The sequence below is a fragment of the Empidonax traillii genome, unplaced genomic scaffold, assembly GCF_003031625.1.
Source record: "Empidonax traillii isolate 1590-97213 ecotype Southwest subspecies unplaced genomic scaffold, ASM303162v1 scaffold240:size1935192, whole genome shotgun sequence".
NCBI classification, from domain to species: Eukaryota; Metazoa; Chordata; class Aves; order Passeriformes; family Tyrannidae; genus Empidonax; species Empidonax traillii.
In genome coordinates this window covers 724,635-740,146 of record NW_020955433.1, presented here as the reverse complement: position 1 = coordinate 740,146, position 15,512 = coordinate 724,635, and the positions used below count along the sequence as shown (strand labels likewise).

Here is a 15,512-nt window from a genome sequence, read left to right as displayed (position 1 = left end):
GGGAAAACATTAGTATTGAAATGATATGACAGAAGGAAAAAGTGGCTCCTATATCCAAATATCAAGTCTTGATTTTTCATTAGTCACATGATTGTCTTCCCAATTTAAAGCAAATGGTGGTTTATGAGAGTTCTATTATGTGTGCAGTATGCTTACATGAAAAAAATTTGGAATCTGATCCAGAAGTTTGTGAAGTTAATGGAAAGATCTACTAATCTCAGCAAATTTTAAATAAACATATTGGTGATGGCACATACTGAAAACCCTACCTTTTGATCCTTACTGATTTCCACAGAGTTTGGGTGAAATCCTTCAATCCATAAATAAATCAATCTGTACATAAACAGTATGGACTCATTAAATCTAGTGGTTATGGTATAGGTGAAGACTGAAGCAGAATTTTATCTCATAATGTGTCCTGATTAACTAACCTTTGGGAACACAGCACCCTTACAGGTAGGTGTTCTAAAATAAAACAAGAAGAATTAGGTTGACCTGGAATCCTTTCCCAATCCTTCAAATGATCCCTAGACTGCTGCTAGGGTACCTAGGCATCCTTGTGTCCTTTGACTGTAATTTGTGGCAAACACTGCAAATGCAAATGTATCTGCATGTAAATGGCAAGCAACAACAGGAGCTTTAGTGGCACCATGGGCTAAAGCCAGAATCTCTAAAGAGGGAGAATTTTGCACTCTGCAAACTGCACAAGTGGAAGAATCCAACAAAGTCCAATTCTTTCAGTTAATATAGCAAGCTAGGAAAAGCTCCTGAAAACATGACAATTTGCAAACAATTGCTGTCACACAATTAAATGATGTGACAGGAGGAACTGAAGACACAGCACATTTAGAAACACCAAATTTAAGTCTGAAAATTATCTCTGCAGAACACCAAAGCTTATTACAACTAAGCACAGGAAAAAAACAAGGCCTGCAAGGATAAGAATTTGCAACTATGATCAAAATTAATATGAAAGAAAAACTTCTTGTGAAATCTAACGGAGTAATTCTGAATGAGCTGTGCAAAAATGAATCACAGAAGACAGAAAAAACACCAGTGCAGTAACAAAGTTATGTGCAAAAATCCTACTAATTCATTAAGAGGTGTCAACTCACAATTCAAAAAATTATGGAATTTCCTAGAAAGCAGAAAAAAGGCTGTACAACAATGGAAAATACTTTTAACACTTAAGTTGTGTGTACTGCAGTAGTTTAACTACGTTTTTCCTGACATCACTAGACCAAAGAGAAAACAACCAGGGTATGTTATGAAAGCACTTGAGGAAACAAGGCCATGGCAGTCAATAATGCAAAGGGACGCCACAGACATTCAGTCTCCTAACAAGTTGCTGATTCAAGGGCCGGAAGTGAATGAAGTAGTATGTTGTAGGCTTTGAGAAGGCATAAAGCAGAGTCATAAAAAAGCACGAGAAAGCCAGTCTCATTAAAAGCATACATGTATTTCACAATACAGTCCAGTGGAGGCCTCATTCTGAAGAAATTCCAATTAACATTCCTATGTGACTTTGCATCCTGCAGTGCTGCAAGACTATGGAAGGGGTTCTGCAAGCACTGCTGACTCCCCAGTAAAGTTGCCCTTCCCTTCTCTAAATGTTCCACTTAAGTTCACAAATCACAAAGTTCTAATCCAGGTGGTATTCCTCCTTAAGCTTAGTGGAATATGGCCACGGTTTGGGTCACTTCAAAACTGCTGGTCAGTTGGGTCAGCTGGAAAAGCATGACTGATAAATGAAGCCTACTCTATGGGTACTCAAATTTTTCAAGTAAAAGATTTGAAGACTTTTATGCCAGAAGATGAAAAAAGTCTTGAACCTGACACTTTTGGGTGTACAGAGACGCCCACAGAAGGAGAGGTGCTGCTTGCTATCAGTGCGTCAAGTTTGCATCAATACAGTAGGAGTTTTCCTTGCAACAGATTATTTTTTCTTGATGCTAAATGGAGAGTACTATTAAATAACATCATTGCACAGTCAGAATAGCTCTTGGCTGCTGTAGAAACTGTTATCAAAGATGGAGACATTAAATGACAACCCAAGCAAAGGAGAGCAGCTGCAAGAGGGCATTAAGCCCAGAACAACGAGACTACATGAGGGAGGGATGCCAGAAACTAAACTACATCTTGCCTAAAGAAGAGAATCTCAGCTGATTTCTTTACAGTACTTCACATACTGACAGACAATTTTTACCTAGCTATTAACACCCACTTACAGGCTCTTGTGGTACAATAGTTTTTAAAACTGAGAATTCCAGGTGGGGTCTGTGCTAAAACTCACTGAATGTGGCCAAATAATTCACAAAACTAGGTTGTTTTGATGGTTTATGTAATATCTGAGAGGCAAACAGTGATTGACATATAAAGGAAGATTTAACATATCTCTGTTCTCCCTTACCCTTCCCAATTCTAATGATTCATCTAAGCATTATTTTTAGTGAAGATTATATAATCCAGTTGAAAAGGCCATTTTTAATAAATTCTATAATGTATCTGTTTTTATCAGTCAAATATTTTTCTGATGCCTTAATGTTACTAGGTAGTGTTTTCTTGCTTGCTAACCACATTTTGCTGATTATATGCAAAGGTAATGGTAATTTGCAGTTTAACAATCTTGGAGAGTCAGCAATTGTAGAAGAACAACACATGTTCTAGTCTCTTGCTTTATTTGAGATGCAGATGTAGTTGAAACAAGTAAGTTTAATTTCTCAGAAATATCTTTCACAAGTGGGATACAGAAAATAATATTTAAAGATCTTCCAGAACTGGCATACCAATTTAATCAACTGGTGACTGAACTACAGACTGTCTCCCAGATTAGTGCTTTCAAATTATTTTAGCTATCTTCCCCAACTCTTTCCTCTTATTTTCATGATAATAATATCCAGTGAGTTATAATTACCTTTAAAAGAGGATAAAGACCTTTTATGATGCTATACTCTCAAGGGAAGTGTAGAAGCTGACTGAAAGTGTAGACTTGACTTTATTTCCATTTCTTTCACTGCCAGACACTATCAGTCTTTACAAGTGCCTGCAAAGTTGTTTGTCCCTTGGCCACGTGGATAAAAAGGTCATCTTTTGCCTTCCACACCTATATGTGGTTAAACACAACTGAATCCATAACTGGGGTCTAATCTATTTTATTTGAAATTACTCTGAATTTACAGAATGACTATGAGGAGCTGACTGTGGCATTAAGACTGGAACAATATACCAGCAGTGGAATTGCTTAATAGAATTATATAGCATTATACATGGTTGATTACAGAACATTTTTAATTAAAACAGGTGGAGTGCAAGGAGATCATTTGCATTTTTATCTCTGTTTTCCAAAAAAAAGGGAGGAATAAACAATGAACTGTGTCTTTTGAAAAGTATTTTTAATTCATTGACTGACATTAAAGAAATCTTACTGATAAATCACCAGATAAATAAGAGAAATCCTGTAAATGAGTCTCCTCCTTCCACTCATAAATAACCTACCAAAGAAAAAAATGTAACATGAGTTGTAACCTTAGACATTTCATAAATGCCTCATTTCTACAAAAGCTTCACCTGAAACCATCAGACCACTGGCAGGACATACATCCATGGTAAAAAAATCTTCATGGGCATTTATTACTTTATATAATCTATCTTTTGCATGAACTCACAGAGTTCCTGACATGGTAAAAGGATGAAGAGGCAGAAACTGGATTTGAGAAATTTATGAATAATTACATACACAGTTACTGAAAGTTACTGAAACTCATTCTAAGCAAAGAAAATTTTCAGGATTTTTTTTTTTTTTTGGTCGTTTTTATTGACTAATGAGCTTATTGTGTGTCTGTGTATGCTTCTGTAAGCACTACTATAGGGCTACAGAAGACACACTACAGGACTATGCTGAACAGTCTGCTTTCCTCTGTATTTTCTTGGCTGGTTTGGAGACGGGTCATGAAGAGCTGAAAAATCTGTCAGGAATGGCACAGGTATGTTTGCTCCTGCTTCAGGCAGGTGGACAGATATGCCTCCTGGTCTGTGATTTGCACAACCATAAATGACTAATTAAATAGCCGTCTAAGGTCGCTTGGACCTCTGTTATAGCCACACACACCTGCTTTAAATGGCACATCATATAAATCAACAGCACTCATTCTGCTAACCACAGATTGATTAATTCATTATTGCACGTTGTAAATGGCTTGCATTTCAAAGTAGATCATCATCCAAAATTGCTAGTGTCTTGATGCACCTAATTAGGGACCACATAAACAGAAATGCTTCAATAACTTGCTTCAAGAGCATTGCATAATTCTTCATCACTTTTAAATGTAATACAATGCAGATATAGGTAAATCAAGACTATTATCTAACAATAATGGGATTCTATAATTTTTCTAGTATTTTCTAGGAATCGCTCCTAAAAAGATTACCACTTACTGCTCACTGCTATCTGAGTGATCAGAAATACTATGGGATGAAAAATGAAGGAAAAAAAGAATTTCCTTCAGAATATATTACTTCATTTTGTCAGTGCAAGCTATGAATCTAGACTCCAGGACTATTTAACAAAATACTTTCCCTCTGATCTTCCTTTCTAGAAATTGTGGGGTCTTTATTAAACAACAGTATGTGCAAAACCTAAAAATATTAAGTCCTTCATCTCAAGAAAACCTCTTATTAAGTGTCATATGCGATTAATGTTATGTTTAATTATGACAGTAAGGCAAGATCCTCTAGATGTGTCATGCTGGCATAGTTAGGTGTGGAAAATTCTTGATAATAAAATGACCCTCAGATTAAAGTCCTGCATGACACACTGGACTCCTTTAGATTAGACTCCATACGTTAGGCTCCTTAGGTTATTAAACATTGTCTTTTCCTTATTTATTTCTTATTATGGCTCTATTTTAATAAGCCCACAAAAATAAGGACATTCAGGTACCTAGACCTTCACAGTTAATGTCACTATAGACAAAAATGGATCATTACAATGATGATTTTGGACAAAGTTATTCTTTCAGATCTGCTTTTAGGTACTCTTTCTCCATGGATATTTCCATTTTTAGTTTTTGAGATCTCTTCTTTGGCTAGATGCACATGGTCTTGTTTATAAGAATTCCCACTGAAGTTCATAGGATCAGGCAATAATCTATCTCAAGATTTGGAAACGTTACAAGTACCAAGAATACTGACTAGTAAAGCAACTAGACAAATTCATGGAAGCAAAGGGCCTCACGGGTTTATTAAGCACAAAGAGATAACCTTCATAATTTTGTTTTATGTATTTATTTATTTATTTATTACCCGTTTGATTTATTTTTTTTCTTATCATACATCTGAAATTGCTAGGGTCAAAGAAGGAGTATAGGGCTCCTTTGGTTTAACTCACTAAGTCTGCTCTTATTGCATTTGCGCCTCATTTATCTTGTATATAATAGCTGATGTGCATAACTGTAAGTATGGGTAACTCCTCTCATCTCAAAGTATTTAACCCACATGGTTATTCAATGGCTTTCAATCACTTAGAAGTAATCTTAATCTAAGATCTTAACTTAATCTTAAACTTAACACTAAAGCTGTCCAGATAGGTCTCTTCGTCATTAATTCTCTGTTCTTCTTAATGATTTGTAAAACATAACCAGTTAGAATCTAAATAAGAATTTTACAAATAACATTGATATGTATCATACATATGTATCATTAATTATCTATTTCAACACGTGATTCAGGCTGCAGATTTATAAAACATAGGTGAGACTGTGAAGGTACTCAGGTGCTAGAAAGGTGAAATGGGCTCTATTAACAAACAATTTTCAAGTGTTTAATCATGCCACAGAGGCATGTTACTATACTGATGACCGCAGCTCTGCCGCTCCAGGATATTCTACGAGCAGGTTGAACAAGATTTTTTTGTCAGGCACTGACAGTTTAAAATCTGACCTGGTTAGCTATTTGATTAGTCCCAGTGATTGATGCGTACAACGGCATGACTCTGGATTAAGTCCACTGTGGAAGTCCTGACATTTGCTAGTCTTTCCAGTTTCCGTCAGGAAAAGTATTTTCAACAGTCTGATAAATCTAGTCTTGTAAAGATGACTATTTTCTTTAGGTTCAGATTTTGTACAAGAATGACTGTAGCTGTTCAGGCCACAAGCATCCTGTTTCCAACAGTGGGCAATAGCAGCTGCTTATAGAGGGAGTTCAAGACCCATTTAGAGGTAGAGCAGGCATTTAATTATGGTGGTGATGAGACCAGAATTGCATATGTTCCTTACCCAGCACAGTTGCATGTGTATGGCACTCTGCACTGACCTGGGCCTTCCAACTCTTTACCTTGCTACACTGCTTGTTTTCAACTACCTGTGATTTAGCCCTACTCCCCTCTTGACTAAAGATTTTGTTAGTAAAAAAACTTTCTCTCTGATAGAAACCCTATATTAACAGGAGTAGTGTCAGGCCAGTGGAGTTATTTTAGAGTAGCATTGACACAACCATTATTAAATTGGGTTCTCTAATTCTATCTATTATTATCCTTCTTTAATTTAAATTCCAGTAAGGGGATAAAGCAGTTGCTTTGAACAGCACTGCCTATATTAAAACCTGCCAGATTATTCTGTATTCCATACACATGACTATCTATGATATTATATTTATAGCTACCACCTTCAATATATTAAAACCTTAAATTACTGGTAGCTAAATATTACTAATGTATTATTACTGCAGCCTGAAAGGATATGTCATCACAAAATACTCTCTCAGCAGATGAAAATTCAAAGAAATTTCAACTGTTTCAGATGAAAAGAACTGCCATGCAGGCACTGCCCTCATATTTTGGATTAGCAGTTCAGTAACTTCTCGATCTGAAGTTTTCTTTATGTGATACATATTTTAAAAGTCTCCAAACAAAACTTGAAGTCTAATGTAGGATTTTCTCCTGCGTATTCGCAACTCTGTGGATACATGCCCACGTAGTCATGTATGTAAGTTTCTTAAGAGGAATTATTTTGCTGCATATGCTCAGAGATAAGATGGCAAGTTATGTACCCTTTGTACTACACCACTCTTAGTGATTACACAAATCCCACCACCTAGTACATATGGCCTCCTTGAAACAGTGTTGCAAATCCTCTTTAGTTTGCTGCACAGCAGACTGTTGCTCAGCTGAAAGAGAGGTCATCTTGCTGCCCTTGATCAGGCAGGAAAGAAGCTCCCCTCTGTTGATAGGGGAAGGAACCAGAATGCTGCCTGTACGGTGCTGCCTCTCATTTCAAACATCTCATACCTTGCTGAGGGAATGATTCACAATAAGGACGCGATTCAATACTGCTTCTATCCATCATCTAATATATTATTTGAGAAATTGGAATCACATGGGATTTGCACACTTGGTTCGCTGTCCCGCACTTAGAAACTGTGTCAAGTGTACAGGGCCAAGAAGCTCCTCTTTGTCACTGAAAGAAAGCAAATCCCACCAAGAATGAGGCACGATCCAGCGTCCCATGTGCATCTTGACTGCTAAGTATTTCTAGTTTAAAAAAAAAAGGATGAATGCATATACATATGTATGTTTGTATATATATATACACTACAATATGTGGAGCCAGTCTAGTACATGCAAAGACATCTGAAGAAAAACAGTATTTGCCAAATTCGAAAGAAAAAAACCCCCAAATTGTAGGTTTGGCTTTGTTTTAATACTATTTCTTCAATTCTAAGAAAAAGCAGTCAAAGAAACTATGCTGCAGGTGCATACAACCCCAAATGTTTACAGGTTTACTTGTGGATAAAATCTAAACTCCTCCATGAAGCTTTTGCTTTTACAATAACATTCAACAAAACCTAGGCTGTTCTTCAGTAACGCTAGAAATACGACCTTGAGTGTTGCCCTTTGAACAAAAGTACTCAGTTCTCAAAAGAGAACTGAGAACTAACAGCAAGTTTGAATATAGTCTATGAGAGTGTGGCTTGAGTTTCACACATACATTTATACAATGTTACAGTTTATAATTTTATATAATTTGCTTATATGTGTGCATACATTTGTATAGACACTGTAGACACATAAAATTAGAGAAAATTACAATCTTGACATTTTATATATTAAAAAAGAATGGTCATGAGATTAAAAAATTAAAGTCCTTTTTAAAAAGTAGACAGTGTGAATACCTAATCCAAATGTTTGGAGCTTGTAACTCCAGGTGTTGCTTAGCAGGAAGGTGACTGGATTTCAGGTAATTTTCCTTATTTCTAAATATCAAGAAGAAACCACAAAACCAACAAACTACATAGCTTATCTGCTTGACAGAATAAACTTCAATCCAATTCAGTCTTCACCCTAGCCCAGAACAATACTTTCCTCTAACAGGAACAAAGGCTCTCTTCTAAGGATCTCCTTAGAAGAAAAACATCTTGTACTGGTTCTACTTGAGATCTATTCGCCCTGCCTTGCACAAAAAAGTTAAAACCTACATAAGACTTGGTCATCCAGTCTCAAGGAGAGTCAGATCTTGCTTTCTGCTGAACCACACCAACAGATCTGTTCCATAGCATAGGAAAAAGAGAAAACTTCACACAAGACAGAAGTGCTGAAAACAGCAGGTTTCTTTCCAACTTAACAAACTGTTGGTATCTCTAACTTCTGGGCCTCCTGAAGTAAGATATATTTCCAATTAAAGTCCACACCAAACCTGGGTACTTGAACCATGTTTCTCCCCCAAACTCTGAGATACTTTATCTCTAGAACTACTGAACTTCTTTGACTTTTAGATACTACTGTGCTGTGCGTCACATAAAACCATAAATAGGTACAAAATTAGGTAACCAGAACTAACACTTAGCATAAAAAAAGTCCTGGAGTTATTTGTCTCCACATCTCCGCAACACCTCCTTTGCAATTTCATACACTTGAACATCTGTGGTTTTCTTTAGCTAAGGAATAAATTCCACTCAGATTATATAAAATTGTCTTTATAAAAAGCTCTTCATGTAACGTATCCAAGTAGGGACACCGTATGGTATTTTGGGCCTGGTCAGAATGGACCATCATTAACTAAGTATTATTCTGACTTCTGAATATTTCCCCACATTACCATTTCCTCAATTACATTTTATTTAAAGAAAAAAAATTCAGGTAAAAATAATATAATAGACCTGGAACATGCTGAGAATGCAAGATTATACCTTTCTTTTATCACATATGACAATAACTTTGTAAATAAAACCATCATAACTCTTCAACTGTTATGAGTTATCCACCATCTTGTTCTAAACTATGTGCACTAAACTGCAAATTCACATAAGTTTTGTTTCACATGTACATCAACATGGATAAAAATACATGTAATTCCTGAAAAGCAGCCTGCAACAATAGGTCCAAATAAAAAGATTGGACTCATTTCCACAATCATTATTTAATCTTTTTCTAGTCAGCAAAACTAACTGCTGGTGAGAATTTTGCTTTATATATGAGAAAATATGTAAATTGGGCATCAAACATTTGTAGTTTATTAGAGTCCAGTGTTTTTCAAATTAATACAATGTTCTAGATGATGCATGCCAGTGGAAATGAACTAAGGTGAAAGACCAAATAATAAATCAAGAAAACACAAAGTCATTCAATAGCGTAAGACAAGGAAAATTCATTCCTTGGGTTTATGGGAAAGCTAGTAAAGTTCCAGCTCTACAGGTTAGTTTTATGCTGTGCTTTTAAAATGAGGTCAGATGGTAATTATCAGTAGTATCTTCTGTTAGAATAAGATTTTCATTTACATTTCTACATGTACATAGGACTCCATACTTTAGATTGTTAATCGTGCCAAAATTGGTAGCCCGTTTTATGAGTTTGCAAAATGGGCACTGGAGCCACAGAAACTATGAGGAATTAAAAAGGGCAGTTGAAACAAAGCTTGTTCATGATCTCATCACAATTTTTTATGTTTGTACAACAGAAATGCTTCAATAGGCTGAAAAATGGTTAAAAAATATTAACTGTCAGAATCCAGTAAAAGCAATCTGGTGTTGGAACTTAGGAAGTATGTGGAGATGCTGCACAGAGGAGTGTGCAGTATGCAACTGAAGTAATAGATGGAAAAGGGATCATCCTTGCCATGTGAAGTGGTAGGTGCAACCCTGCTTACACTTTGAGATAAGGCTGGCTAACACCACATATGTCAGGACACACTCAAATGCTATATAAAGGTATTATCATCCTGTCTTTAGTGGAATCACCTGTGTGTGGGATTTGGCTTTATACATATCCCTTGTCAATGAATTCATTTGTTTCTACTAAATTACTGAGACATCTTCAGAAATAAAACTGAAAATCACAGCAATAACAAGACTTTAAGTCAAACTAGCAAAGGTCTAATTTCCCCACTTTCAGAAGAACCAACAGGATTTAAAATTGTCAGTTTTGCCTGCATTTTCTGATTCACTGGATTTCACTTTCAAGTCAAATTTTTAATTCCAGTTAAGGCACCTGTTTCAACCAGAGCTTGTAACATTGCTTATATCACCACATAACTTCTTCAAATAGTGAACTTTTCAACTCAAATAATTTTCTCTTTGAAGTACTGACAAGAATATCTGGAATGTCCTGAACTTATATAGGGCTGATATCACAGCTCCATGTAATGGGACCATATGGAAGCTTATACTTGTTTTATTTCATATGAACTGTATGTTAATGTCAGGCATCTATACAGGCAGTCTTGAGTAGCGGAGAAACTGTCATTAAGTGACTGCTGGTACAATCCACAGTTTTCTACATGGAATAGTAAATCACAAACTTATTACAATCAAGCGAACAAGACTTACTTTCCTTATCACTTTGAAGCAATAAAAATATCTTAAGAAAACCAATAAATTATTTAAAGCAAAATCTTCAATGTCTCCTAGCCAAAATGCATATTACAAATATGGCTGATTGCTTGTACCTACTGAAATGGGAAAACAGGCTTATTTGTATACAAATAATAAAACAACTTCAATGTTTCTAAAGATCCAGGCATTTTCATGATTTGACGATGGATTAACTGATATGTACAATGTGGGCAAGACAATACTGTTAAACTACTAGGAGAAAATACAGTTTCATTAATCTATAAAGTTTCCTCTAGAAAACAAGACTGTAAAAGGAAGCAATTTTGCTCCTACTACACAAGTTTTCTTGTGACTGCTAGTAGGATTAATCCCTAAGCTTCTTTGACACCACAGTTCAAGTCTATCTCTGGGAGTTTGGGGACTCACTGTCCTTTTCAGGGATGCTCTGCATCAAGAAAAACAGGTATAAACTGTATTGATATGCTGAAAATTAACGAGAGAGGCCGTGGTCATGCAAATATACATTGTAGTTTGGGGCTTGAATGTGCTAAAAGGTTTACTAAGTAGGAAGAGTTTACCTCTTGCACTGTGAACTTTTTCAAATGTTTTAACATTTCTAAGTACTTTACTAGATGATATCTAACCCTCATTGAAGGCTACTTTTTCTTATTTATCCATGCATACTTTTTCAGAGGCACATGCAGTTAATAATACTTCAGCAACAGCGCTATCATTGATAAATAGTAATGGTTGTTTCTCATCATTTAGAGTCCTTAAATGTTCATAAACAAAATCTGTAACTGCTCTGAAATTTAGGTCCCATACTATATCTTTTAAAAGCAGGAGCAATATCACAGATAAAATACTGGACATGAGGAGTGGTAATCATTATGACCATGCGAGACTCCACGGAAGCCAATGTAAATCACTCTAAACTGACCACATCGTTTTCTGTCTCTCAGTGTTGTTTTTTTAAAAGCTGATACTTTCAGATAACAATGCAGGGGTAAAATCCTGAAAACGTCTTTAAATCCAAACTTTTAGAATGGGTTTCACTTAGTGGATTTTCCAATTTAACGAATATTTAGCTAACATACCAAGCTATCCTAAATGCTGTTCACGTCAACTACAGAGGCATCAGTAGCTTCATAGTTAAGGCAATGCTGGCAGAAATCCATTTCTAAGGAGTAACGCATCTTCTAAAAATCCACAATAGTTTTCTTTCAGAGCCAAATAATTTTTTTTCCAATTATCACTATTTATATATTTCTTTGCTTAGACTGCAACAATAACTGCAAACACCTTCACGCCCACCTTAAGAATATCATCTTTTTAAACATGTTGGATATCAAAACTGAGATTTTCCTTGTGTCGAAAGCAAGAAGTGCTGGAGGTGTGGGAATTCTTCAGAGCAGCACTATGCCCATTTTTTTTGTTTGCTTGTGAGCACTATTTCTCATAGTCCTGTAAGTACTGATGCCAAGACAATTTTCACCTCAAAATTCAAACTGTTTTGTTATTTCAGGCAGGATTTTCAGATCTCTGATGTTTGCATAAAAGGTGACAGTATTGTTGAATTAGAAGCGTTGGGGAGGAAGGCGGTGGGTGGTGGTGTGAAAGATAATTGTGAATACAGCGGGCTCATTTTTTACAGACAAGAAACGTCATAAGTGTGAATGCCTAATTTATTATTTCCGTGCTTCGAGTGGGAATATGCTTCAGCAACTCCAATCTTACAAGTGGGAATGACACCTCCTGAATGTATGCAAATTCCTCGAATCAAAGGGTAATTTAAAAAATAGGTTTTAAGTAGCAGGATACCTAATTAATTCAGATACCAGGTATGCGACCTCGACTTTAAGCAGCTAAAACTGCAGATTTCAGTGAATGCTTCCTTGGAAGCGGAGTATAGCCGGGATCAAAGGATCACATTAGCTGTAGCCACAGCCGGCTGAGACCTGCTTTCACTGTGCTATTAAATCAATCGGAAACTATAACTAACCTGACTCCCCAGGAGAGCTCTTCAATACATCCCCCCTGAAAAGCCTCCCTCTTCGTTAAAAGGCAGATCCTTTCCATGTCCCTGGTACCTCCCCTATGTCCTCAAGCTCCAACACCGCAAAAATGACAGGACATCCCGCGCACCGATGCCTTTCAGGCGTGTTATTGACGGACATAAAACTTCAGGAGCGAAGTACACGGGCGTCTCCGAACCCGAACACCCACACCCCGCACACGGCAGGGAGAGCCGCGCCCAGCGCTCCCGCCCCACACCCGCGCGGCCGCCTCGCCCCGCACCGCGCCCCGCACCGCCCGCCCTCGACCCGTCCCGTCGCCCCACACGGCGCCCCGGCGCCCCTCGGGGCTGGCTGCGGAGAGGTGCCGGAGCCGGGCTCGCTCACGCCGCAGCCCCTGAGCGAGGGTGCCCGGGAGCCGCGGCCGGGCCCGGGGAGCGGCGCGGGCGCTGCGGGCGGCAGGGGGAGCTGCGGGGCGGGCGCGGCGGCCGCGGTTACCTTCGGGGTTGGCGCTGATGAAGACGCGGACGCTCCTGCCGCTCGGCACCAGGTGGGACGGCAGCGCCGAGAGGTTGCCGGAGAACGCCGCCCGCCGCAGCGCCGCGTCCCGCGGGCAGGTCAGCCTGCCGCCCGCCCCGGCCGGCCACATCCCGCCGCGCTGCAGGGCGAGGCGCCGGCTCAGGGCAGCCCCCGCACCGCCGCGGCGGCGCCAGCGGCTCCTGCCACCGGCTGGCCGGCAGCGGCCATACGGACCCTCCGCCGGCCCGGGGCCGCCGCCTGCCTGCGCGGCGGCGGCGCGGCTGGGGCTGGGGCTGTGGCCGCCGCCCGGCGACGGAGCGCGGGGGCAGCGGGGGCACTGGGCGCCGTCCGCCCCCCGCGCCGCTCCCCTGCGGCCGCCGGCGGCGAGGAGGGCACGGGAAGAAAGTTTGCGGCGGAGCGGTGCCGGGCGCGGCGGCAGCAGCAGCCGGACCCCCAGCGCCGCCCGGCCCCGGAGCAGCGGGAGGCTGAGCGCCGGGAGCGCGGTGTGGCCGGCGAGTCAGTCCCTCCGGTTCACCCTCCGCCCGCGAGGGTTTGAGGTCTCCAAAGCGGGGACGTCTCCGGTGAGGCTGACGGCGCCTTCGCTCCTCCGAGTGTGTCACAGCCCCGGATTCGGATTTTTATAGGAAAACTGCTGCCGCCTTATCCTTTGGACTCTCTTGCACAGGAGTCCCACCTGCTCAGATACAAAAGAGAGATGCTCTTGCTGCTTTTTTCTTTCCTTTGTTTTTAATCAGTTATTTATTTATCGGAATAAATGAAAAGCTGCGGTTTGAAGAATGAAAGAGGCAGGAAGCAGTGAGCCACGCCGCCGTCGGGATGCTGTCCCTTTGCAGCAGTCAGTGGCGGGGCATCCCGTCGGGCAGCGCCGATGAAATATTCAGGAGGGCGGCGGGGTCGGGCGGCGGCGCGGTGCGGTGCTGTGCGGTGCTGTGCGGTGCTGCGGCCCCAGCCCCAGCGGGCGGCGGGCCTTCGGCGATCCGCGGAGTTTAGAAACCTCCCCGGGAGGGGCGGGCAGGCAGGGACCTGGCAGTACAGTGGAGAGGAGGGGCAGGGGAGGGGTGGGCACGGGGCCGCAGCCAGCCTGATGGGTCTGTTGGCCGTGGGAATCCTTCTTAGGAGGAGGATGCAGCCTTCGACAGAGGGATCTGCAGGTGTTTGAAAGGCTGGAGAGAAAAGTCTTTTACGCGGGCGGTATCTATATATTCATGTGCTGTAACTGATAAAAAGCTGGTTTGTGTATTTCTACATGTGTAATGCACTATGTATAATGTATATAAAACAACCTTATTGTGTTTTTATACACAGTATTTAGGAGCTGAGATCTTCTTCTCGCCTCCAGGCTTTTCAGTACTCGGTTGCGTTACCCTCCTGTGGTTCCAGCCGGACGAGCTGCCTGCTGTGGCAGCAGTAGGGGAGCATGGGCTGGCTTTCGCGGAGGTAATGCTACTAAAGTAGGCAAAAGCAAACTGTTCAGCTCTGTTTCAGAAATTAAGTTGACAGCAAGATGGGTTCCTTAAGTACTGCTGAGCAGATTTTAGGAAAAATCCTGATTTCTTAAAGAAATAAGGCATATGCAGAATTGCATCCCGTGTGTATTTACATATAAGGGAATAATTTTGCTGCTGTTTGCTTGCTGTTGCTTTATTAGTTCTTCACCCTGTAAGTTTTGGGATGATTTCAACCAAATGAAACAGAGGGGCAAATTTTGAGATATTAATTCTCAAAGAAAGAACATTCCTCTAAGTTCTGTGAACATAGCTGGGCGGGGAAGAATATGCTTACGTGCAAAGAGGTAAAATATGCAGCATATATTTCAACCATTAATATTGAAATGTCAGCACTGAACAGAGGGCTTGTGGGACTGTTGGGAACTGACTGTTCAGGAATTGGAAAAATTCAACTTTCAATAAAAATGTGTATTTCTGTAGGATTCTGCAGTGTCCAATAAGGAGCAAATCTCACTTGAAGCCTGTCATGGTAGACATACATATTTCTCTTCTCTGTGGATTCTCTTGTGCTCTATTAAGATAAGCCTGAAGCTTTGTTATAATTCGGTTATAAATTATTAAAAAATTAGGTTAAAAATTATATTCTGTAGGAAATGAGGCTTCATGCATGTCATTGCCTACAAAACTA

At 40.0% G+C, this 15,512-nt stretch overlaps 1 protein-coding gene across 1 annotated transcript in view; it reads right to left on the bottom strand.

The window, feature by feature from the left end:
- The window catches only part of NWD2 (NACHT and WD repeat domain containing 2), a 53,170-nt gene extending 39,409 nt beyond the window's left edge, over positions 1 to 13,761 (bottom strand). The window contains exon 1 of the mRNA XM_027888542.1: positions 13,335 to 13,761. Coding sequence (XP_027744343.1) covers positions 13,335 to 13,485 — 151 coding nt within the window. The 5' untranslated portion in view covers positions 13,486 to 13,761. The remainder of the gene's footprint in view (positions 1 to 13,334) is intronic.
- Between the last annotated feature and the right edge of the window lie 1,751 nt (positions 13,762 to 15,512).